This window comes from Prionailurus viverrinus, chromosome B4 (assembly GCF_022837055.1).
Source record: "Prionailurus viverrinus isolate Anna chromosome B4, UM_Priviv_1.0, whole genome shotgun sequence".
Taxonomy (NCBI): Eukaryota; Metazoa; Chordata; class Mammalia; order Carnivora; family Felidae; genus Prionailurus; species Prionailurus viverrinus.
The window spans coordinates 3,990,898-4,017,536 of NC_062567.1; the positions used below are offsets into that span (position 1 = coordinate 3,990,898).

Consider the following 26,639-nt stretch of genomic DNA (forward strand, 5'->3'; position numbering starts at 1 on the left):
TCTTGGCTTCTAAATACTGTTCATCACTAAGAAGAACCAGAACCCCTTAGAGAGATGACTGATTCCAAGTCTAGGGCTGGGAAAAGCGTCAGGTGAGCCTGGAAACTCATGTCACAAAGTAAGGAAACCCCCGATGAATGACAGGGGCGTGCTAAAAGGACACGGCAAGTGGCCTGAACCCGGCCTCTGCTGGCCAAACATGGGACAATTTAAGCAGCAAAGAATAATAATGGTTAAGAGATTCTAACTCCGTGAATACAAATCAGTCTCTCACCACATCCTAATACTGTACTAGAAAAAATGAGGGAAACTTACAGAGAAATCACCGCTTTGTATAACAAAGCAGTGAAAGGTGGAGAAGTAGGCTATTCAGTCTCAAAGTATCACCTTATAGATTACTTATTAATCTCAAAGTTTAAAAAAAAAAAAAGATGTCTTACAATGGAGAGACTGGTAGATACTACCTTTACAAATGACCAGACTTTGTCACTCATGATGGCACAAAATGACCCTTGCTGTTACCGGGGCAGAAAGTACAGATCACCTGCGGAGGAATATTGTTGCCAAAAAGGTTTACCTTGAATGTAATCGGGTGAGAAAATAACCAAACACTGCAAGACATTCTACAAAATAACCGTCCAAAAAAAAGTCCTAGACTTTGCAAAAATGTTGTCAAAAAGACCCCCAAAAATAATAATAAATAAATAAATGAAAGTCGTACAGACAAGTGGGGGACTGCTCTTATTGAAAAAGACTTTAGTGGGGCGCCTGGGTGGCGCAGTCGGTTAAGCGTCCGACTTCAGCCAGGTCACGATCTCGCGGTCCGGGAGTTCAAGCCCCGCATCAGGCTCTGGGCTGATGGCTCAGAGCCTGGAGCCTGTTTCCGATTCTGTGTGTCCCTCTCTCTCTGCCCCTCCCCCGTTCATGCTGTCTCTCTCTGTCCCAAAAATAAATAAACGTTGAAAAAAAAAATTAAAAAAAAAAAAAAAGACTTTAGAGATGACAACAAAATGCAATAAGTGATTCTTAATTAGTTTCTGGACTAAAAAAAAGCTAGGAAAGGCATTTGGGGACCATGGGAAGGTCTCAATATGCACTAGATACTGGCTAATACTAGGAGTTTCTTTGCGTGTGACAATGGGAACGTGATGTAATGCAAGGTGCGATGCCCCTCCCCCCCCCCCCCAGACCCCCCAGCAGGACTAAGGGATGTGTTCCCCCAGCTTCCGGAACACCATCCTCAACGACTTAACCCTCTTCGGAATTGCCTCAGCCAGAGACTGCCCTGCCCAAGGTCACAGCCCCCTCCCTCCTGGGCGGCCCACACCCAGTGTCTGCTCAGTGTGGGAGTACAAAGCCAGTCTGCCTTGCCTGAACTCAGACAATGTCTCTCTCTCTTCCCCCAACCCTACCTTCTTCCCCTCCCAGGTCCCGATCCCAAGAGCACTCCTACAGAGCAATCTGCACCTCGGTGGCTGCTTCCTGGAAAGTCCCACTTGGGGCAGTTTGTACTGGAAGGGGTTGGGGGAGGGGATACCAAGACAGGAGTTAGGAGCTGGATCGGCCACCAGGCTGGCCACGAAGACCTCCGCACTGATAGCAGCTGGAGCACAAAAAGCCCCTGGCACAAAGTAGGTAGTTTGGGAACGCGCAGGTTGTAAAACTCTTACCAGCAGCGAACTGGGGTGGCATAAAGTAAAAACAAGCTGGCATGATGTGTCGGCGTTCAGATATTCAAGCAATGTGGACACAACAGGGCTGTGCTTATGCATATTGTGAACGAGTCGAGGGGTCGGGGAGGAAGGTTCACCTGGTGAGCTTTAGAGATGGTTCACAGAACACCAGTGGGTGAAACAGATGGGCAGCCCCGGTGGGTTAGTCCTCAATCTGTACCATCAAAGGAATTCACGGATAGATAATCAGGTGGCCGAGGGCGATAATCAGGTGGCCGAGGACAGTCGCCCTGAAGAGCAGCCATGATTCCTTGGCCAACATCCGGCATGGAGGCCGTTTTCAGCCTGAGACTGTGGAGTCTGCGGGAGGCAAAACCCTGCCAACACCAAATGGAGAGGATGAGGATTCCCCAACTCCTCCCGCAAAGGAACCGACAGCCATTTACGCAAGGAACTGTCTGCTGGAGAAAGGGAATACTCAAACCTTTTGAGGACTGCTGAACACGGGGACTGAGCCGAGGCCGAAACCAGGAGATGCAGAGTCACTGTGGGCCTCTGTCAGAGTGGGGGCAGACGAGGCCCAATAATAAATGAAGTATTGGGTCCCGGGGTTGATGGACCCCATCAACGGTCAATTCCCTGATTCTTCAATGTGTAGTTAGATTAGACGTCAAGGGAGGTGGGCACAACCTCCACACCGGTTCCTTGGCCTGTGGCGTCACAACTGTGGTAGCGGGAAGGCTGAAACAACCTTTTGAGATTGGCCCTGCAGCTCCGGGGGAAGGGGAAGGCAGAAATCAGTGGCATCCTTAAGGCCCCGAAAGAATGCAGGGCCAGTGATCTCCATTGTTAACTCCATGCATCATTTTGACAGTTTGGCCCCTACGAATAAAACTCTTTTGGGGCACCTGGGTGGCTCGGTCGGTTGAGTGCCCAACTTCGGCTCAGGTCATGATCTCACAGTCCGTGAGTTCGAGCCCCGCGTCGGGCTCTGTGCTGACCGCTCAGAGCCTGGAGCCTGTTTCAGATTCTGTGTCTCCCTCTCTCTGTGACCCTCCCCCGTTCATGCTCTGTCTCTCTCTGTCTCAAAAATAAATAAAAACGTATAAAAAAAAAAATTAAAAAAAAAAACAAAAAAAAACCTCTTTCAGTGACCCACCTGGGAAACTGTTCTTGTCCCTGCAACTCTGGCTGCTCCAGGTTGATAGTTCTAATTTGTAAAAGGGGGCATGCCCTCACCATGGGACACAGCAGGAGTCCCACCGAAATATTAGCTACAGTTGCCAGCCGGGCACTTGAGCGACGGAGGGGCCGGCACGCAGAGAGAGAAGTCGTGCAGGTGAGAGTAACTGACCCTGGTCATCAGGAGGCCACACTGCAGGCACACGGTGGGCAGCAAGGAGGAATGTCTGGCACCCAAGTGGTCTGTTGGGTGCCTCTTGCTCTCTCTTGCCCACTGTCGATGGGCCACGGACAGGTTAAGCAGGCACTGTCTGAAAAGAGCGTGGAAACAAGGGGCTCAGACCTCTTGCAGATGACGGTCTGGGTCATGCCGCTAGGAAAGCCAAGTCCAGGAGTGGCGTCAGCTGAAGGCATGAGAATGGAGAACAGACGGTAGAGGAGGACATCGGTAAGTACCACGGGGCACTGCTGTGGCACTAGGGGCTGTGACTTGCCTTCCGTCCTTCCTCTTTTACGTTTTTCCTAGGAAAAGAGGCCTTCTGGTACCCTGGGGGACTTCCTCACGCTTACACCAAGAAGTGGATCTCCCAGCACAATGTGGCTACGGCCTGAATGTTTGTGCTGCCCCCAGACTCACACGCTGGATATCGTTACGCTCATTATGGTGTCAGAAGGTGGGGCGTTTAGGAGGTGATGAGGTCATGACGGTGAAGCCCTCCGGAATGGGATTAGTGCAATTATAAACGAGATCCACAGAGCTCCCCTGCCCCGGCCACCTTGGAAGGATCCCACAAGTCTGCCACCCAGAAGAAAACCATGCCTGCACCCTGAGCTCAGACTTGCAGCCTCTAGAACTGTGAGAAATCAATTTTCGTTGTTTGTAAGTTACCCACCCTGTAGTATTTTGTTATGGTAGCCCGAACATATAGGACAAGACAGGACTGAATCTTATGTGCTGCTCAGATCCCCGCAGGAATGAAGGACTTGAGCTTTCCCTGAATTGCCTCAGGTGCAGAGAACACGTTTGCCCAAGACCACACACCCTTTCCTGGGCAGCCCTCATACAATAACTTATCAACACGGGAACGTGAAGACCCAGCCCCCTTGTGCCAACTCATGACAGATCTGAAACACCAACCCAGTGTTAGAATTCCCCTGGGATTGGCCCTGAACGTGATTGCAATCCCCTCCCCTTGCACAGGGGATGATCCCAGGAGCACTCCTTAATAAACCTGCCGGCTGACCTCCACTCAGAAATGACTTCCTGAAGCACTGAACCTGTGACATATGGGTACGTAGGGGAATGTCCTTGCCTTGCAGAGATAAAAGCTGAAGTGTTTCTGGACTGAGTGTGATGATGTTTGCAACTTATTTTCAAACTGTTCTGAAAAAAGAAAAGTATGTGTGTACCTGTGAATGTAACAAAACATTAACAACTGATGACTCTAGGTGAAGTATATACCTGTGCTTAGACTTTTCTGTAGTTTGAAATTTTCTGAAATAAAAGATTAAGGAGTTGAACACACACACACACACACACACACACACACACACACACACACAAAGAGCAAATGAAGAGGAGTCTAACATAGAGATGTAGAGGAGTATCCAGAATTTCAATACTTCTGGAGGGTCAGCAAGAGAGCAAGGTGTTGTGAAATCCAAGGTAGAAGAGAGTTTCAAAATTAAAGTAGTGTCCAGCACTATCAAATGGCTACAAAATGGTCAAGTAAGGCCGTCAAGCCAAGTATGGGACTTCAAAGTGTCCCATAGAGTTAGTATCCAAAAGGTCCCTGATAATCTTGAAGACGTAAGTGTCGGTGAAAAGGTATTACAGGCACCCTGCCACCGAGCAGTTCTCTGCAGAACTGTCATTTGGCTGAAGCACCACATTTTGGCTCGACTGTGTTTTCAAGACTTTTAAAAATCGAGTATCCATTACGTTCAAAGTTCTGGAATATTCCCCGTAGGGAGAATGTAGAACCACTCAGAAACACAATTTACTGGGAAAGGTGCATAAACTCAAATACTAAATCCACTGTGCCAGGTATAAGAATAAAGAAACTCACAGAGAAATACAGAGGAGATGAGGGGAAGGGAGGAAGGAACACTCCAGAAGCTTGAAGTGGGTGGGGAGCCCAAAAGGGCATATTTAAGAGGCCATTGGATCAGCCATTACAATTGGCTACCCACAGGCTGAATCTGGCTTCGCTGTGGGATTCGTTTGGCTTGCAAATTAAAACTTTAGACACGTATACCTAACATTTACAACTCGAGATATTTATCACAAAGTCTCGATTTGTGGCAATTTGAAGAGATAGGGCAAACACTTGGCTGGGGCTGAGAGAAGGGTCTGGGGTAGGCAACAATTCCCCCAGTCTCTCCCCCAATCTCTGCTTCATCGATTTAAGGTACTTGTTCAGACTGTGTAGGCAATTGAGTTGTACTGGACCCAGGGGTGGGATGAGAATGAGGCGAGTGATGCAGGAATTCGGGGGGGGGGGCGGGGGGCAGTCGTTTGGCTTTTTAAAAAATACTATATTAAAATATGACTGATCTTCAGTTTTCTGGTGCTCTCCAAAATTTTGCACCGACGCTAGAGTCTCGCTCGCCTGACTCTAATCTCTGAGCAGCAGGGACTTCATTTAGCCTGTACAGTGGTCAGCAGCAGCACAGGCAAGATCAGATCGGATCAGATCTGCATTTGGGGGAGCACTTCAGTTCCCACGCTCCAAATCCCGCCCCTGCTGCACTCACAACCTCTCGGGTTCCCACTTCTCTCTAACACTCGGATTTCAATTTCCTCTCCTGAGTACCTCTTTCGCCCCGAAACCACTGACCGTCCCCTCTCCCTTCCCCTCCAAGCGAGCCCACCCGGGAAGGCCCCAAGCACCTGCCTCCTCGGGCGCCGCCTCCACCTGCGCTCAGCCCGAGCCGTTTCCTGCATCCTTCCAGGCCCGACAGTCGCTCCCGACACCATCGCTCTGCTCCAACAGGGCGGAGCTTCCTCATTGGCGCGCTCAGCATTCGACTAGTGCTGCCTCGCCCCGGCGACCGTCCAGCGGGAGGCGGAGCGAGTCCAAAATGGCGGCTCTCAGGCTGGCGCGCTCCGTGCTGCTGGCGCTTTGAGGTGGTCGCCAGGGGTCGGGGGGACGATTTCCCCGCCGCGGGGGCCCTAGAGGATGAATCGAGGGCTCTGCTAAGGTTAGGCGGTGGGGGTGGAGAGAGTGGCAGCAAGGGCTGCGGTGGAGTCCACGGAGCGGGATGTGCGAGAGTTACTCCAGGTCGTTGTTGAGGGTCTCGGTGGCGCAGATCTGCCAGGCGCTGGGCTGGGACTCGGTGCAACTCAGCGCCTGCCACCTCCTCACGGACGTGCTGCAGCGCTATCTGCAGCAGTTGGGACGGGGCTGCCATCGGTACTCTGAGCTGTGTGAGTACCGGGCTGGGTGCGGGAGGGCTGCCTCTGGCCAGTCACGAGTGACACCTCCGGTCTTCCCTTCTCTATCTCAGCGTCTCCGAGGTGTTCGTCCTTGTCCCCCTACCCCGAGATCGGGTGTTTTCTCGGGCCTCTGACGCCCCTCGGGTTCCGCTGCCCCTGGAAACTCCAGTCATCGCTCTGGTGCCTCTCCCTCATCCACTAACTTCCCGCCTCCAGCCCGGGACCCCTGTCCCCGCTCTCAGCTCCACACCCTCCCTCACCTCCTCTCTGATCGGAAACAAGCATCGGTCTTTTCCTCACCGTCTCGTTTTTGCTGCGTGTAGAACCACCTCCAGAATGCCTCGCAGCCTCCTTTACTTTGGTCCTCCTCCTCCCTTGCCCGCAAACTACTACAACTAGTTGTCACAGGCGCTCCGTCTACCGGCCGTTTCTTACAAGGCTAGCCATTCTTCAGCTCATAACAACACATACTCGTTGACAGCTCTGCTCCGTTGGGGACACTGCCTCTCCTTTCTGCATCTGCCCGTTTCATAGAGAGCATCTCTGCGCTCGCTTTCCCAAGGCCGCCTTTGTCAGTTTCACTTAGATTAACTTTCACTGACTTCTCCGTTACTCATCGATTTCCTCCTTTATGTTTTTATGTCAGTGGTTATCCAAGTGGGGTAGAGGGAACGCAGGCGATTTACAAGGGTCCCCAGATAGTCTGGGCTGCAGTGTTTGTTTATTTTTTTTTAAAGTGAGTGTCTGGCAGTATTTATAGCTGATGGCGTTTAATAATTCGGAGTATTTAACAGAAACCACGTCGCACTGATGGGAAGTGAAGTGTGTGCGTAGGGGCAAGTACCAGTCACTTCAATTTCAGGTCACTACCCAAAGTGGTAAGCTGGAGAACTGAGTGACGCGTTCCCTGGGATGTTGTGCTTTCTCAAGGAGGTTCCTTCTGAGACTGGAGGATTGAGACCCGCAGACACGCTTTGCTTCTTAGGCCCCAGATTCCATTCCAGCTTCCACGGTACGACCGCAACATGCCGTCCCCAACACACATCTGCACGTGTCATTTTTTTTTTTTTTAACGTTTTATTTATTTTTGAGACAGAGAGAGACAGAGCATGAACGGGGGAGGGTCAGAGAGAGGGAGACGCAGAATCCGAAACAGGCTCCAGGCTCCGAGCCGTCAGCACAGAGGCCGACGCGGGGCTCGAACTCACGGACCGCGAGATCATGACTTGAGCCGAAGTCGGCCGCTTAACCGACTGAGCCACCCAGATGCCTCTACGGGTGTCATTCTTAAAAATATTTTAATTGGTATTCCTTCGGTTACGGGCTGAAAATCTAATAAAACTCTTCAGCAGCACGTGGTTTTCTCTGTGAGCCAGCTTTTTCTTATCTGCTGCTATCCTAATCTCAACCGTGCTGAGCCACCGGCCTCATCCAAAACCGTTTTAAGCTATCCGTTCCTATATAGACACGTGCGGCTTCCTAGAGTGTCCTTCACCCCCCGCCTCTGGCCCCCCAGTAGTACTACTTGTGTTTTGAGACTCACTCACGATTTAAGAAACTCATGTCATCTGCTCCCATAATTCTGTGCATACTCCGGTGTGTTAACATCTTGCTTTGTAATCATCCATGTCTCTCTCTGTGTCTCTCTCTCTCTCTCACCCTTTCCTTTCCTCTCCCCAGGCGACAAATTTATTGCATCTGTGTTCTCGAACCTAGTATGGTGCCATAATTTACTAGGCACCCAGGAAATAAGTGAATGAACCGATAACCTACTACCATAATAGCTATTTAGTCACCTGACTTTTTGAGTTCCAAAGTAATGTATTTTGGGAATGCCTGATTTCACTGATCCCTCTCATCTAAATTTGGAACCGCGAAGTAATAACTCTCTTTCACCCATGTCTTGACAATACTCCGCCAGCACAATACTCTCCTGGCTTTCGCTTCTTTTCCCTCCCTCCCTTCTCCATGGTCCGCGAGACTACTGTTGCGGTCACGCAGAGTCCAGCTTAAGTTTTGGCTACCAAGTTCCCTAAATAAGGGCAGATGTTCTGTATTTTGGGGTGATGAAAATATCCCCTGAATACATAGCTGCCTTTCCTGCCTTCTACACAGAACCAGAACATGCGCTGGCATTGTAAGGAACCAGGTATTCCTCGGTCACCAAGTGATCGTTGTCCTGTGTTAATGTCAACCCCTTTTCTAATTACCCGGTTTGTGTAGTCAGTTTCCTTGCTTTTAGTAAGAATGTGACTATCAGGTTCATTATCCTCCATCATGGTTTTGTGGCTTATTAACAATGCTGATCCCTGGTATATTTGTTAGTTACAGACTTTTTGTTAGGTTCTTTTTCCTACGCTGTGCTAGTTTTAAACTCAAATTTTGTCCTCCAGTTACCACTATGGAGTCTTGTATTCTTTAAATCCTTTAACTCCTCTTTGTCTTTTTGACAACACTGACTGAGGACCGCTAAGAACTGAGCGCTGCGTTGCAGACCTGGATGTCCTAAGGCACAGCCCCTGCCCACAAGGTGGGGACAGGGGTGCAGACTGTGAACAAAACAAACTGGTGGCGTTCGCTCCTTTTTAAAAAATGACTCTCAAGTTACAGCAAGTATCGGAAGTTGCCATTAATTCAACGAATAATGCATTTTAAAATTTCCCTAAGGTAATGATTTCTGAAAGCACGCAGGGCAGATGTTTCTCCGTGCGTTGTATTATGGATTAAGTATGTGCGTGTGCACTGAAAGTAGGTGCTGAATATTTCGGAATGACCCTTCGGGACTAGCACTTGTCACTCACCAATTGCCTGGTATGGGCAGTGAACTCAAAGGGACTGAGGTGAAGGAGAGGTGGGCGTGGGCCGTGGGCTGGGGCAGGATTACTTCCGGGAAGGCTGTGATTTGGAGTGGAGCAGACGCCAGGCCAGAGAAGAGCATAACCTGGGACATCCAGGTCGGATGGAGTGTGATGGGGGGGGCCAGGGAGGTGGCCAGCCTGACACGTGCCGCCGGTTCACTAGGAAGGTGTTACAGGAAAATGGACAGCGGAGTGAGATCCGCTTTGGGAGGGACAGTGAGGGAATGAAGACGTTGGTGGGAAGCACTACATGCTTCCGAGGACGGAAACGGTGTGGTAAGAGCGGTCTTTTAAGAAGACGGCGCTCTCACTGAGTGCAAGGTGCAAGAGAGACTCCAGTGACGAGAACTGGAAGCTGAATGAGAGGGCGATGGTAGGAATAGAGATACAGAAAAAGTTCTGAAATCCGTGGCCCAAAATGGGTTGGGGGGGGGGAGGGGGGAGAACCGAAAGGCCCTGGGTTGAAATTGCGAAGCATATGGACGAATTCAAGATGTTCATTTTTTTCTGGACTGAGGAGAAGAAAGCTTTTCATAGGAATAGAAGGACTATTCTCTTAGCTCATCTTAACCATGTCGTCAAGAGGAAGAATGAATATTGATTTTATTTATCCCTTCTGTTTTCTGCATCATGGGAGTAACTAACCCCTACCTGTAGCGGAATTCAGAGACTACAGAAGTGTTTGAGGTCAGAAGGGAAAGTCTCCCGCTTCCCCCTGTGCCCCGGCGCTCAGCCCCTTCAGCTGTTAATGGTTGGACGCATATCCTTCCAGAACTTTTCTCGTAGGCGCGAGCAAGCATGTGTCTAAATTTTTATGAACTTTGGGTTACTTTCATTTTACAACATGATTTAAGTTCAGACATACTGAGTTTGAAGTGATCATAGATTTCAGTAAAAATAAAAAAATAAATAAATCAACAAACCACTTTTGTAAAGTGAACCTCACCTGAACTTTGTATCTTGTCTTCTAATGACATTTAAATTGTATATATAAATTATCTTTATGATGTAAGTGTTTTCTGTAAATTCTCTTGGATTTAAAAACTTGACTCAGTGGCAAACAGTGGTCTCCCCTCCTCCACGGGGGATACATCCCAAGACCCCCTAAAACCACGAATGCCTAAAACCATGAATGGTACGGAACCCTATGTATATACTATGTTGGGTTTTTTTTTTCCTGTACCTACATATCTGTGATGAAGTTTAATTTATGAATTAGACACATTAAAAGAATAACGATAACCAATAATAATTAGAACAGTTATAACAGTATATTGCACCAAACGTTATGTGAGTGATCTTTTTCTGTCCCTCAAAGTATCTGAATGTACTGTGCCCACCCTTCTTGTGATGTGAGCTGATAAAATCCGTCCGTGACGCGGCGCAGTGAGGCAAACGACGTAGGTATTGTAGTAGGGGTGGGCCTATTCCTGACCTTCTGATGATAAGTCAGGAGGACGAGCATCTGCTTCCGGACCGCTGGGACTGCGGGTCCCTGAAACCGGAGACAGTGACCCCCGGGATGGGAGGGGAGGAACCAGGGTAGTTCATCCCACAAATACTTACTGTGCGCCAACTATATGCCGGCCACTGTGCTGGGTTCCAGAGAGGCATCAGTGAACAGTGGTGAAAGCGTAGTGGACATCTACTTGGCCCGGGGTGCTAGTTCGATGAAAAAATAGTAATAGTAACATTTACTGAGCATTTGCATTTTGTCAGCCACTGTTCCCCCGTCAACTGCTTCCGATGATGTATTCTGTGCTAGCTGACTGTTAGAATGAATTATCTGGCGGTCAGATCAGATTTCAAGCTGACTTTAGGAATCACCTTTCTGTAAACAGTATGAGGTTTTCTTTAAAATCTATTAAATTCTTTCCCAAAACTCTTAAATATATGTACTGTGTTTGACTCTGAGATACATATGAACGTAATACTTTTTCTTGATATTTAAAAAACAATACTCGTGGAATTTTCTTGAAATAATTTGCATGGCTTTTGACTTTGTTCCAGATGGCCGAACAGACCCAATTTTGGATGATGTCAGCGAAGCTTTCCAGCTTATGGGGGTTAGTCTTCATGAACTAGAAGACTATATTCACAATATTGAACCTGTCACTTTCCCACATCAAATTCCTTCATTTCCTGTCAGTAAGAACAATGTACTTCAATTTCCTCAACCCGGAAGTAAAGATGCAGAGGAAAGAAAAGAATACATTCCTGATTACATGCCACCCATTGTGTCTTCACAAGAAGGTTTGTGATTTCTTGTTTGTTTCTTACTCCTACATTTGTTAACTATCTTGGTGGGTTTTTAGTCTTCCTAGTTTTCCTGACTGAATTCCATAAAATGCTATGCCAGCGTATAAATTCTAGAAATGTAATCAAAATATTTTCAGGTTATTTACAAATTGGTCTGACATTTAAGCCAACAGACACTTGCGCTGGCGGTATGAGGGAGAGCCATGGCACAGGCAAGGTTATGTCTAATGAGGCGTTTATTTCCTCCGTAAATTTTAAGTAGGGAAGAACAGAATGTGATCCCAGAGAGAAGCTTCTCAGTAGATGCATTGTATGGGAACGGGGTATTAAATAAGTCAGAAAACCTCTGCAACAGAAAGGAAAATTGGGGCGGTTCTTTTCCTCGCCTCATTTTCGTAAATGTGAGTTGGATGATACTGGGAACAGTGAGTGAGTGCATATTCACAAGTGTTACGCAGCGTTAGCTCCATTTTTAAACGATGAGTAGAGGTGTGTGTTGTTTGGCCGTATGAAATTTTTGATTGAAAAGTGTAACAGCTAATGAGGCAGACTAGTTGATCATCGCAGAGCCCCTTCTCCCCTGCGTGGTTTTACATGTTGATCGTGTAGGCTCACTGAGGTTCTGAAGAGATACGTAAGTAGTTCGTGGTCTCGTGCAGGTCGATCGATACGCAATACTGTTTCTTGTAAAAATGGAAAAGTTGCAGTTCATTCCCTTTTTACCCTTACATTTATACCACTGTACCTGCCACCAGCAATGCCCTAAGGTTCCACTTTCTTACAGTTCACTTCTCGTAATCTCCTATTCCACGTCAATGGCATTCTGGAGTGTTCCCCATTTGTTTCAGGGCTAGCTTTAAACTGTTTGACAATCTGTGTGTCAGTGTTGCCTCATTTGAAGAACTGGGCAAAAACTGGCCCTCCACTGTAGAGATTTATCGTGGGCTGGTATGTCATCATCACATACTCTGGATCTTGGGTGCGGCGGCCCTACCGACGAGCGCGGGCGCCGTAATTAAATGCGTGGAGAATGAAGCAGCATATCTGTGCCTACTGCTAGCTGCGGCCGTGTGAAAATTTGGATAGGGAGGTATCATACTTTTCTTTCTTTCTCCTTTTCTTTCTGTCTCTCTTTCTCTCTTTCTGTCTCTTTCTTTCAGAGTTTTTGTTTATTTCCAGAGGGAGAGAAAGAGCACGAGCAGGGGAGGGGGAGAGAGAGAGGGGAAGAGAGAGAATCCCAAGCAGCCTCCTCGCTGTCCTCAGACAGCGGACAGCTCTGTCCACAGAGCCCCTCCCCGGGCTCGAACCCACAAACCATGAGCTCGTGACCTGAGCCAAAATCAAGAATTAGACACTTAACCGACTGAGCCAGCCAGGCGCCCTGGGAGGTGTCATAGTTTTCTGATAAGAGTTGCTTGGGAAGTTGACTTTGTTTGTCAGCTTAGTACGTCTCCACCACATGGTCTTGGGGATTTAATACCCACTGAAAGCAGGAATCAGTTTCACCGGAATCAGTATCACACAAAGCGTGCCTTCCATACATGTTCTCGAACTGAGTTAAATCTTGAACTTAGAAATGTACACATGCATCTCAGTCATCCCAGCTTCCCTCAGTAACTGTTTAAGATTCTGTCTCCTCCTCACCTTTGAATTTATTTGTATTTGAATCTTACTCTTTATAACCCCCGTGGAAAGTCTGTCCTTGTAAACCCCTCATTCCCTATGGCAGCGTCTTTGATCTCAGAAGCCTGTCTTTGTTACAACTTCTCTAAGCATATATTTGTTTATTTTAAAAATATAACAAATGCATTTCAGTATCAACATTATCAAAAGAGGGTTTCTTGGGCAGAGGCCCGGTTAGTAGCTGGATTGCAGAGGGTTCCATTTTCACTTCCAGATGTGAATATCAAGGAGGCCTGGAATTTCCTTCTTTGCTGTTGTCACTCAGTGTGATTGATTAAGCATCCTAGACATCTTCGCTGAAAGCAGCGCTGTTAGTCCATGATGTGCCCTCTTGTGCTTTAAGAGTCATCTTTGAGTGGCTCCGAAATTTTTAGCGGAAAGGCCACTTAGAAGTACACGAAGTACAGACTTTGGAATTGTGCTCAGAAAACATGAACAGTAATCCAGCGCTGGGAGAGAAGTTAACGTGTCACACAGGAGGAGACTAACGGAGCGGCGCTGGCCTAAGTAGCTGGTACTTAGCGATTGTCTGGATGATGGGTGATCATGGATTTCATACCAGGGGATCCGTGGTAAGGTTGGCCAGCCAGGACTTCGTGCACTCTCAGCTGGCCTGTTTCTGAACAGGAGCTACTATCTTCTCTGTTTAAAACATTCTCGTCCATTTTCTCTGTGCCTTTTGGAGCTTTCTAAATCCATTTTGTGGTTTACGTATCTTTCTGTCTCCTCTTATACCTCCTATTTAATAAATCGCTTAATGTTTCTTCTGGCCTTTTACAGAATGTGGACTCAGATGGACGTTTGATTTATCTTAATCCATGATTCAGGCTCTTCGTTGGTCCGTGCAGAACCTGCGTTTATTCACTTAGAGAGTTACTGAGTCATTTTTAATAATGTAATAAGTCCTATCAAGCTCACTACTGAAAATTAAGCTCAGAACTTTGATAACAGTCAACTCTTAAGTACTTAGTCCCACTTGTTTTATTTTCATAGCATGCAAAGGATACACAAGGAGATTCGTGGTTAGGGATTTTAGATACTGACTTCGATCTGAAATTACTGCAGTAAATTTTTGAGTTTCTCTTCTGGATCATTTGAAGCAAGAAGAGAATCTTACTTCATTTGAAGTTTTAGGCAAAAGAAATTATAAACATTTTAAGAAGAAATAGCATAAGCCTTGAACACTCCCTTTTCAGCTAACAACAATTACACATTCTCCAAGGAGCAGAAACACTGCTGATTCATAAGGTATGCATATGGTTCGTAAGGTTGCAATAAGTGACAGGCAGGACCATAAGATGCTTATCAAACCTTTTCCTCCTGTTCAGGGAAGGGGTATAAAATGCAGTCCTAGAGTTACCATTTTTTAATATAGCCTCCCAAGTCAATTTAATAAATCATTTACAATCTGAAATCTTTCTTTTCCCCACGGGTACAGCCTGTTAGAAAGCCCCTAGTATTCTGGTTCGCGGTGCAGAGGGTGGGATCATTATTATCACACCTGGGATGATAATGCTTGTTCACCAGGTTGTTTGTTTTCCTTGAGAGCCACAGACAGGGCCAGACTTTGGTCGTAAAATATCATTAGCAAAGTACTGTCAGGAGACGACCCACTTACTGACCCTTCGACTTGGCTCGTGGCGGAGAAGCACCACCCTGCCGCGGCGGGGGTGCTCTGGTGAGGGGTAGGGACAGGTGCCGGTACGGACATCGTGGGCCCCGGGGAGCCACCCAGCTGCTCATTGAGTTTATCGTCTTACCAGGTCGCCGTGCCTTTCGGAACTTTCCGTTCATCATCTGTAAAATAGGCTTAGGAATATCTACCTCGTGGACGCTCGTGAGGATTAAGTGACAGGTTCTGTGAGTCATTTGTATAGAATCGGACATGAGACACAGACGCAGCAGCATGAGCTCTCTTCCCATTTCACCTTCCTGACTCTTAAGCAGTTTGCAGGTGAAATCCGATCCACATTTGTGAAGTGAGTCTGCAATCAGGATAAATCTAGAATAGTGTTCACCATGGGCTTAGGGGCCGAGGGAATGCACACCTGAGAGCTGGGCCGGGGTGGATGCCTGGCTGAGGAGCGAGTGGACCGTGGCACGGAGATGATGCAGGAGGAGATGATACGGAGGGAGTTTTTGCCTGCTGTATCCAGTTCGATGTTTAGAAATGAGACCGCTTTGAAAATGTTTTTTAAATGCACACTGCGCTTGGACTGTTACAGTTCTGATGGCCGGTACCTGTGTTTTATCCAAGAACATTCTCTCCTCCGCTTGCCATACACATTTGCAGATTCACATGAGTAACGTACTTTTTGCTCCCTGTTCTGGTGTGCTGAGCAGCGTCTGAAAATAGCATCTTCTGCCGGAGTCGTTGTTGGGTTCTGAGTGCGGTGACTAGATCAGCTGGTCTGTGAGAGTCTTCTAGGTGGTCTGTTGATGGATTCCTCATACCTGTGTGACGACAGGAGAAATGGAAACAATTTACTGGGCTTTGCTTATGGCAAGAAACGTATCCATCTGAACTTAAACTTGGTAAAGATACTATACCATTGCCGCTTTTAGGGTTTCTATTTTTAAAAATTTCTAAGTCGACTTTATTCTTTTTTTTTTTTTTTAATGTTTTTTATTTATTTTTGAGACAGAGAGAGACAGAGCATGAACAGGGGAGGGTCAGAGAGAGAGGGAGACACAGAATCCGAAGCAGGCTCCAGGCTCTGAGCTGTCAGCACAGAGCCCGACGCGGGGCTCGAACTCACGGACCGTGAGATCATGACCTGAGCCGAAGTCAGACGCTTAACCGACTGAGCCACCCAGGCACCCCAACTTTATTCTTTAGAATAGTCTTACATTTACCTAAAAATTGAGAAGATATGGACAGAGTTCCCTTATATCCTATACCCAGTTTCCCCTGTTATTTTTTAATGTTTATTTATTTATTTATTTTCACTGGAGGGTGTGTGTGCATGTGTGTGCACACGCGAGTGGGGGAGGGGGAGGGAGAGAGAGAGGGAGAGAGAGTCCCAAGCAGGCTCCACACTGTCAGCACAGAGCCCAGTGCAGGGCTTGATCCCGTGAACTGTGAGATCATGACCTGAGCCAAAATCGAGAGTCGGACACTTAAGCGACCACCCAGGCGCCCCTCCCCTGTTATTATTCTTACGTTAGTGTGCTACGTTTGTTATAATCAATGAGCCAGTATTGATACATTATTCTTAACTAAAATCCATTATCTTTAGTTTTTACCTAACGTCCTTTTTATGTGCCAGGGCCCCCATCCGGGATGCCCATTATTTTATTGTCATGTCTTGTTGGCTCTTGCTGGCTGTGACTTTCTTAGACTTTCCCTGTTTTCGATGACCCTGACCGTTTCGAGGAGATATATTATAGGATGCCCCTTTATTGGAATTCGAGGTGTTTCTCATGATCAGACTGGGTTACTAGTTTTGGAGAGGAAGACTCCATTGTCATCACACTGTATCACTGTGGACATGATTTATCAGTGTCAGCGTTGACCTTGATCACCTGGCCGAGGTAGTGTCTGTGCAGTTTCTCCCCCTTGAAGTTACTCCCCGCCCCATGCTGTCCTCTTTGGCAAGAAGTTGCCCTGTGCAGCCCACACATAAGGAGTTGGGAGTTATATGCCCCTCCCTGAAGGTGGAGTATCTCCATCCATGAAACTCTTCCGCAGAAATTATTTGGAGCCCTTTTGATGTCTCTTCTTCCCCAGAGGTGCCTGGTTTTAGTATGAAGTCCTTTTAAAAAATAACGTTTAGGGGCGCCTGGGTGGCGCAGTCGGTTAAGCGTCCGACTTCAGCCAGGTCACGATCTTGCGGTCCGTGAGTTCGAGCCCCGCGTCGGGCTCTGGGCTGATGGCTCAGAGCCTGGAGCCTGTTTCCGATTCTGTGTCTGCCTCTCTCTCTGCCCCTCCCCCGTTCATGCTCTGTCTCTCTCTGTCCCAAAAATAAATAAACGTTGAAAAAAAAAATTAAAAAAAAAAAAATAACGTTTACAAGTTTAAAATAATTAACAAAAGTAACAAATGTGTTGAAAAATTAACTATTGCCCAAGTATATTAAAGGGTTTTTTAAAAAATGTTTGTTTGTTTGTTTGTTTGTTTATTTATTTATTTATTTTGAGAGAGAGAGAGAGAGAGAGAGAGAGAGAGAGAGAGAGCATTCTTGCAGGGGTGGAACAGAGGTGGGGGGTGGGGGTGAGAGAAAGAATCCTAAGCAGGCTCTGCTCCTCCAGCACAGAGCCCGACTCGGGGCCCAAACCCATAAACCGTGAGATCGTGACCTGAGCCAAAATCAAGAGTCAGGCGCTCAACCAACCAAGGCACCCAGGCACTCCAACCAAGTGTATTAAGTTTAAAATAAAAGGTCCTGCTCACTTTCCTTATACTCCCGTTTCCCAAGAGTAATCTTGTTTAACAAGCATGAATCCTTCTAGATCTTTTCACTCGAGACGTTGTGACTCCTTAAGTCAAAATTCTGCGTCTGACACCTACCATTTATTTCTCAAGCTGCTGGAGTCTGACTTCTGCTCCCATCCCTTTCTTGAAACAGCCCTCACTGAGATCACCAATTACTACCTAAATGCCTGACCTAAATGAAATTGTTTGTCCTACCTGCTCTTTTTTGGGGGGAGAGGTAGCTTCGTGAATTATTGTAAGGCAAATACCTTTTAAATCATGTCCCAGTTCAGGGCGCCTGGGTGGCTTGGTCGGTTAAGCGTCCGACTTCGGCTCAGGTCATGATCTCACGCTCCGTGAGTTTGAGCCCCGCGTCGGGCTCAGTGCTGACAGCTCAGAGCCTGGAGCCTGTTTCAGATTCTGTGTCTCCCTCTCTCTCTGCCCCTCCCCTGTTCACACTCTGTCTCTCACTGTCTCAAAAATAAATAAACGTTAAAAAAATAATAATAATAAATAAATAAATAAATAAATAAATAAATCATGTCCCAGTTCAAGACATGAAACCCTGCCAACTACCCCACAAGCTCCTCCCAACCCCGTGGGCCCAACTGCAGTCACAGTCCCTCGTCCGTCCCCCAGAAGTGACCACTGGGCTACCCCTTGTAGGCATTACTTCCTGCTTGTCTTTAGTTTTATCCGTGAAATGTGTGTCCCTAGGTCCTTTAGGTTAATTGCTTCACCCTCCTCCTAAAATGTTACGTGCCTTTTCAGTCTCTTTGCATCTTTCAGGTCCCCCAACCCTTGCCCCTGCCAAATCCCTTTCTTTTTCTTACCGTTTCATTTACTTGTTGAGGAATCTGGGTCATTTGACCCGAGCGATTTCCCACAGTGGATTTTGCTGATCGTGTGCTCATAGCGCAGTTCAGCGTGTTTTTGCACACTGGCAGCGAGAATCTGAGGATTAATCAGACCCCGGTTCAATACTTTGGGCAAGATACATGGACTGTTGCGCTCCTTCGCCAGGAGGCCGATAACGCCTCGTTTTCACTTGCTCGATGTTAGCAGCGTCGGTTGATGCCTGATGCCGGGTGCGAGCATTAATCCCTTAGGAGTTGCAAGGTAGCGATATGCTATCACTTCGTTTTTATTTCATTCTCTCGGTAGAATAATGTCATGGGGGAAGCCTTTCCCTCCTTCACTGTTTAGTTACTTGGTGGTACAGCTCATCCAGGGAAAGGAAGGTAAATGCTTGAAGGTGAAATGCTCTTTCATTTTGTATACCCAGTTCTCAAGACAATGAGTTGGTCCCTTTATCATCCATAGAGGACCGATTAGTTATTTTTTTAAAATATCATTATGAACTCACAGTTTTAAACATACCTGGTAGGTTTCTTCCTTTCCAAGACTTCCCGTATTGCAGCTCGATTGTCCCATCTTTGGCCAGCGGCGGCTTCTTCATTCTGGCTTCTGAATCCTTCTCACGTGACGCTAGTCTCCTTCCGTAGCGTCCCTGCAGCCTCGCGTATCACAGTGTTTTCGGCTTAGCTTGTATGTTCTTGTCCCACAGTTGCAATCATTTTCCAGGGAGAAATGGTATTTCAAGTCCATAATCTGGGTACTAGGAGTACTTGTTACTACTGGTCATTGTTTCCAGGCAGTAGGTAAATACGTATACTCAAAAATGTATGTATCGGTGTACGTGGATAGACGGAGAACAGGTAGGGAGCCTCATGAGTTCGTGCAGATATTTGCAACTCAGATTCAGGCCAATGGGGTGTTTTACTGTCAGGTCAGCAGATGGTCTTGTCCATAACTAGTACTCTGGTTCCCAGGGAGAAACAAGAGGATATAATCAGAACATTCCAAAGTATTCCTCTCCCGTATCCTAGATGACACGTATGGCGGTGACACTAACACTGTCCTTCATGATGACCGAAACAGGTTCCAATTTGGGTTTGTCTGTTTGTTTTGCTCATGCAGTCCTACGATTGCACCATATACACACTGTCAGACCACACAGCTACTTTCTTGAATTCCGTCACCTCATTTCTTAGTTTTTCTAATTTTGATTTATGTTCTTTCGTGTCTTTTAGACCATTTAAAAATAGTACGATAAGTGTTTTCATCTGGTTTTTGAGGATGTTTCTCGTGAACTTTCGTCGTCTGTAGGGATGTTGTTTTGGTGATTTAATCTCCTTTTTCTTATAGAAATGGGGTGTGTGAATGTAGTTTTTCTGAATGTTGGGAAGGAAGTCCCCAGTGCTCCCTCTTCCGGTGTTGGGTGTAAGTGCTCAGAAAAGGCAGCTTGCTTTCTGAGACTTGCGATTTTCTTAACTGCTTTGATTTGGATCTTCTCTTTTCCGTGATGCCAGTCTTCCTTTTCTGCTCAGTCGTGGTGTGGTCCTAGCAGGTTTCTTCTCTCAGGCTCTGTCCTGGACGGAGCAGTGAAGGGGTGGATTTGAAACCTCTGGGCCCAGCCTCCGGCAGCCTCTGCAGATCTTGTCTGGGCTCCTGTCCCCCGCCCCCTGCCTGTCCCCATCCTGGAAGCAGTCACACCCATCGCAGCTTCTGGGCACATTCAGTCTCTGTGCCTTTCATGGGCTCATCTAATGTTGCTCCCCTACCTCTAAGATGTTGGTGCTCCTAAAATTTTATTCTTGACCTATTGCTTTTCTCACTTTATATGGTTTCAGTGTGTGATCTAATCTACTTTCATGGTTTTGACAACCAGCTGTGTACGATGACTCCCCAAACTCGCACCCTACTACACCTGTCAGACTCTACACCTGTCAGACTCTACACCTGTCAGACTCTACACCTTTCCCACTCCAGCTGTCAGGTGGCCGTTTCCACGTTTCCCACGGGCACCTCAGATCGCGATGCCAAAGGCTGCACACGTTATGTCACTCTTACTACACGTGTACTCTCTATTTTTTAAAAATGTTTATTTTTGAGAGCGCGAGTGGGGGAGGGGCAGGGAGGGCTGGGGGGCCAGAGGATCGGAAGCGGGCTCTGTGCTGACAGCGGCGAGCCCGACGTGGGGCTCAAACTCGCAAACCGTGAGATCACCACCTGAGCCTGTGGGACGCTCAACCGACTGAGCCAGCCGGGTGCCCCCACGCTTGTATGCTCTCTGTTGGTGGCACATCTAACACCTCGTCACTCAAGCTCGAAATGTGTCTTTGACCCCTTCCCTCATTCTGTTTCTTCATTTCCCATAACCAGTCCTGCTAATTTTATTCCTTTGTTTAAACCTTTATCTTTTGTCTGAACTGGCCTTATCTTCCACAACAAACTGTTCAACAAGAAGTAAGTTTATTCCACGGCATAAAACACTTTGTCAGCTTCCTGCCTCTTACGGTCACAGAGAACAACCCTTTTTCTCAAGGAGAACCAGTCATGTCGATGGGGGAGCCATGGCTTATTGCATCCGAAGTGAAAATAGCTTTAATGGTGTAGAGGGGGCGCCTGGGTGGCTCAGTCAGTTATGCGTCTGACTTCGGCTCAGGTCATGATCTCACCGTTCGTGGGTTCGAGCCCCGCATCGGGCTCTGTGCTGAGAGCCCAGAGCCTGGATCCTGCTTCAGATCCTGTGTCTTCCTCTCTCTCTGACCCTCCCCCACTCGTGCTCTGTCTCCCTGTGTCTCAAAAATAAAAAAAATAAACATTAAAAAAAAATTTTAATCATGTAGAGAAAGATGTTTATTCTCTCACAGTTTGGATCACTTAATGAATAGAAGAAAGTTAATGAGGACATTTGTACTGTTTTTCAGATGCCAAAATACTAATATTTGGGTTTAGTTGAAAATAGAAAAATAAAGGCAGCCTTCAGATGATTCATCTTAGATATCCCGTGATGTGTTCGTAAGCATCATCTCATTTCTTCTTGAAACGGCCCCTGACGGCAGATGCTAGTTTCATTCCCACTTTACAGAGGAGAAATTAAAGCCCAAAAAAGGGGTGCGTTAAGTTACATCGCCTCAAGGTACGCCGTGGATGGGGAGCAGAGCTCGATTAGGATTTAGCTGACTTTGTTCAGTGCCGTCCTTCTGGGCACCGCCCGCGGGTCGAGTCCTACACGAGAACTGGGATTGAAGGTGGATGGATAAGATGTCCCTTCCTGCCCGCTCCTGGCCTTTCTTTCTGTGGTTCCTGGAAATCTCTGCTTGGGTCGGACACTCCTAAGTGGAGAGGTACCATCGTCAAGCCGGTTTTCTTAGCGGACGGGCTTGCGGAGTTTCTTCTGGCCCCGAAGTCCAGCCTCACGTCTGAGTCCTCCTCGAGTAGGCCACGGCCCTTCCCTTAACACTCAGCTGTTTTCCCCTGCCACCTTGCAGGGCTGGAGGGCAGGGGTCTGGGCCAGGTTTATCCTGTGTGTCCAGGGCCATTAACTGGGTGCACTGTGTTGCTCGTTCTCCTTGGTTCTACAGCAGCTGAGCCAGCGGGTTGCGTCTGAAGTGTTGTCAAGGGCTGACACTTGGTGACTTCCCCATGACGTTCAAATCACAGGTCTCTTGGTGAAAACCTAGGTAAGGCCTCTGAAATCAGACTTCTGTCCGGTTTGCATGGTGGTTTCTTGCCCCCGATAGCTTCAGGCTTTCATCTCCAGGATCACAAACTTGCTTTTATTTCCCCAAAGGAGCTGTGGGCCTGCATATCTTTACTCAGGCTGGTTCCGAGCTCCCCTCCCTCGCCACGCTCCTGTGGTGTCCGTGTAACGTGTATCTCCACCTCACGCTTCGTGTGTTATTGGTTTTACTGGTCTCGAGAACTTACCACCGGTCTTGCTTCCTCTTTAAATCCTACACTCATTCTGCATTCCGCCTTTTATCACGTGAACCTCAAGTCCTATGACGAGGCCTGAGAGGTAAATTCAGGACGCGGACAAAGTTACTGCCGTCTTTCGGGAAGTTTCTTCAGGATGATGGGGAAGCTGTGTCAAGACGTAGCTTGTCCAAAGTAACCCAGCTGTTAAGTAGCAGAAATGACAGTCACATCCCAGGTTTCTTAGTCTCAGCGTCATCTGTTACCCTGGTATTGTTCTCGGAACGTAGGTATAAAAACAGAAACGTTTGTCTTGTGACTCTTCAACTTTTTCTCTTTTCCTTTCAAATTGATCTCTGGAGTCTGGTTACTTGAGAAAAAGTCATGTTTTGATGTCTTATTTGATTTTTTTATTCATGGTACTTTTCCTGCTTATTATTGTTACCCTTAGGAATGGTTTTTATCTGCAGCATAAAGATTAAAGTAGGTTTTTTAAAAAAAAATTTTAATGTTTATTTTTGAGAGAGAGAGACAGAGACAGAGTATGAGCAGGGAGGGTCAGAGAAAGAGGGAGACGCAGAATCTGAAGCAGGCTCCAGGCTCTGAGCTGTCAGCATAGAGCCCGACGCGGGGCTTGAACTCAGGAGCCATGAGATCATGACCTGAGCTGAAGTCGGAGGCTTAACTGACTGAGCCACCAAGGTGCCCCGGGTTAAAGTAGGTTTTTAAAGATAATGGGTATTTCTGGCTGTGGACTCATACCGGTAAAATTATCCCTCAGATAGACATGTTTACATTTCAAGAAAGAATAAAAGTACCATCATACCCAGATATGATAGACTATAATTTATAGTGGACATGGTCAAATTTTTCTTCCCTTGTTCAGCTTTTTTTTTTTTTTTCTGTAAACTGTCTGGATTTGTAAAAATAAGAACACATTTCCAATATTACAGTAAAATAGTTTTTATGTTTCTAAATCAACAAAATAATCATATAAGATGTCTTAGAAACATTAAGTATTTTAACATTTGCTTCCTATTTTCCCCTTGCAGGCAACCAGAACAACAACAACAAAAAAGATTTTGTGGGTTTTTTTTTTTTTCCCCTAGATTTTAAAATTTCCGTAAGTTTAACATCTCTCTTATCCATAGTTACCTTTTTTGGAAAATTTCCCCCATTAACATGTGTGTGTATGTGTGTGTGTTAAGGAAAGGAGATCGTCAGGCATAGGGTTATAGATGTTCCGTGGCTGACTTGGTGTGAGACCCTAAAGTTAATGCTTTAGTTACAAGTTAGGATTTATTCTGTCTTGCCCTCCTGAATTTGAATCTTCTCAGGACAGTGCAGTAATTGCATTTTATTTAACTAATTACCTGCTCTAAGTACATAAACCTTTCCTATTTCTTTTTTTTTTTTTAATTTTTTTAAGTTTATTTATTTTGACAGAGACAGAGACAGCACAAGTCGGGGAGGGGCAGAGAGCGAGGGAGAGAGAGAGAATCCCAAGCAGGCTCTGCACTGTCAGCCCAGAGTCCAATGCAGGGCTCGAACTCACAAAGCCCCAAGATCATGACCTGAGCTGAAACCAAGAGTCTGATGCTTAACCGACTGAGCCACCCAGGCACCCCAGAGCTTTCCTATTTCTGTTAAAGTGAAATAAAGCTATTTCCTTCATTTACAGTGCTTATATACTGATCTTGTGTCACTGGTGCTAAAGGGGAATCAAAATCACTTTTATTCATTCATGCAGTTGTGGACAGTCTCCTGTATGTCAGGCGTGTTGCTTATTTCTGGAGATACAGAGGTGAATGAAAAAGAAAGGGCCTTCTTTTCCTTCCTAGAGCTTCCAATCTATGTGGAGGAGGAAAGATTGGGCTAATATTTACGTAGGATTTTATTTTTTATTTTATTTTTAATTTTTTTAATGTTTATTTTTGAGACAGAGACAGAGTGTGAGCGGAGGAGGGGCAGAGAGAGAGAGAGAAAGAGAGAGAGAGAGAGAGAGAGAGAGAATCTGAAGCAGGCTCCAGACTCCAAGCTGTCAGCACAGAGCCCAACGCGGGGCTCAAACTCACGAACCATGAGATCATGATCGGAGCCCAAGTGAGATGCCCAACTGACTGAGCCACCCAGCCGCCCCTACGTAGGATTTTAAATTATAATATGGGATATCTACCCAGTATTCTATAAGGAATGAGGGAATCGATGGATATTTTTCAGTAGCTGGGACAAGCTGGGACAATTTCGATCAGTAAATTCCGGTGAGAAGTATAGACTCGAGAGAGGAGGCTGTGGGAAAAGAGTGTTGTTGATGAGCTCGTTGTAATCATCCAAGGGAAATATGATGGGGCTTGAATTCTGGCTGGTGAACATGAGGTGCAGAGGCAGGGGCAGGTTCCAGAGCTCTTGGATGGATGGGATTTGGTGATAGACTGTGGAGAATATGATAGAGAGAGGAGCCAAGGCTTCAAGCTTGGGAGCCTGGGTAGGAAGTCCAGATATCCGGGTCTTAAACAGAAGGGCCTGATCAGGAGTTAAAATTTAGAATGGATCTCCTATCCCTCCGGCAATGGCCGAACATAACCATGTATTTTTGAAAAAGAGGGATAGGGTAGAGTTCAAACTGTATAATCTGTCATGAACCTGAGACACGGCATGCTTTGTTGCTTGTTAAGGGCTGTGCATACACCTCCTTTAAAAAAGGCTAGATTTACTTTCTTACTGTTATTATTTCTAGTTTACTTATGGAGTTCCCACCATAAGTAAGGCACCATACTAGGGGTACAAAGGCTCCCCCTTCATTGACGTCAGATGCAGGGAGTATTTTTAACCATGACCCTGTCTGTGTTTGTAGGATACTGAATTAATGTTCTTTGCGTTCTTAGAACAGAAATTGCTGGAAAACACTTAACATTAGTTTTTTTGATTAAAAGATTAAATAACATTAAGTTTTTGTTTATTATTTGGGACTTGAAGTTAGATACATTTGTACAGTGGTGCCTGATGTTCACTTTAGTCACAGGATATTTGACTTCCGAAAATTCATAACTTGGAATTTCATTGAAGTATGACAATTTGAAGCCATTCTTTTTTTCTTTTTTTACTTCCAAATGGAGCTTGCCTACTCACTTTTTCCTCTCTCCTGGTTGCCACATTTATAAAATGGGAATAGTACCCAACTTTGGATTGTTACAAATGAACGAGAAAAAGGTTACCTCCTATGGTAGGTCTTCAATAGGATCTTCGAACCCGCTTTCCTGAAGATCTCAGCGCCAGGCAAAATGGTGGTCACGCCGTTATACCCAGAAACAGAAAACACTTGCAGTGCAGTCACATTTGTGACGGCGTCCACCCCCGTTCTGTGTAGCGTGGGAATCCCGGCCGGGCGTGTGGAGTGCTGTGGCAGAGAGCAGGCGCGGCTCCCCTCTGCCTGGGGGGCTTCCCTACGTTCTGCTGCAGGGCGAGCTTGTTCCGGCTGGCGCGGAGTCACTGACCCTGAAGGCCGTAGCATAACTGGACATTTCATCATTGGCTTTGAGGGGGAAGAGAATGACACCTGCGGATATGCAGCGTGTATGGGCCAGGTCCCTGCCGTGATCCTTCACACTTCTGTGTGTCTCTTGCATTGGTTTTTAGCGGTAACACTTTAGTTGTACGGATCTACGTTTATAGTAACTTCGAATCAACGTTTTCTAACCCTTAGACGTATTCGAGAATCTCATTTTAGATATTTGACTGTAGTTATTTGCGTCTAATCTTACAGCAGTGATTTCCCTCTTTTTTTTTTTTTTTTTTTTTTTTTTTTTTGTCATGAGCACTGTGATGTTATGTGATAGTGTTGTTTAATTGTTGCTGTTTGTGCTAATACACGGCCATGTGCACAATCAGCACTCATTAATTATTTCTCATCCGGGCAATCAGACGAATTTAAACTTATAATTCATTTTTTATCAAGTATTAGTAGTAAAAAGTAATGTTCAAATATACTGGGCAATATTTAATTATCATCCATTTTTTTCTTGCTGCGGACCGCAAGTTCCACAGCCTAAAGAATACTGATTTCTTTTTTTTAATGCGAAAGTTCAGTAGGTGGCACTATTTCCTTTTCTGTTAGTGTTAATGAATATCCAATTAAATGCCAAAAAACATTTTCAAAGTCTTAAGAAAAACCATACAACTTAAAACCATTGCTGGCTTGTTTTAGAAAGAAAAGTAACAACGGTGTTAATAATTTCGCTTCCGTGCAACTTTGTTGGAGCAGTCACCTATGAACATATTTAATATTTATTTTCCTTAAGGAAACTTTTGTATCCAGAGAAGAATTCCTTTTATCATTTAGCAGAAGCCTTATGTTATCTTTTCTGAAA

General features: G+C 46.2%; 1 protein-coding gene and 1 long non-coding RNA gene across 2 annotated transcripts in view; one reads left to right on the top strand and one right to left on the bottom strand.

Moving 5' to 3' along the window:
- Positions 1-929: 929 nt before the first annotated feature.
- LOC125169536 (uncharacterized) lies at positions 930-5,809 on the bottom strand. Its single transcript, XR_007153720.1, has 3 exons — positions 5,749-5,809; positions 2,833-3,166; positions 930-2,050 (listed from the first exon to the last, which is right to left on the bottom strand). It is a non-coding gene; the product is annotated as an uncharacterized LOC125169536 (long non-coding RNA).
- Positions 5,810-5,923: 114 nt separating this feature from the next.
- Positions 5,924-26,639, top strand: part of TAF3 (TATA-box binding protein associated factor 3) — a 181,114-nt gene continuing 160,398 nt past the window's right edge. The window contains exons 1-2 of the mRNA XM_047864938.1: positions 5,924-6,285; positions 11,163-11,405. Coding sequence (XP_047720894.1) covers positions 6,120-6,285; positions 11,163-11,405 — 409 coding nt within the window. The 5' untranslated portion in view covers positions 5,924-6,119. The remainder of the gene's footprint in view (positions 6,286-11,162; positions 11,406-26,639) is intronic.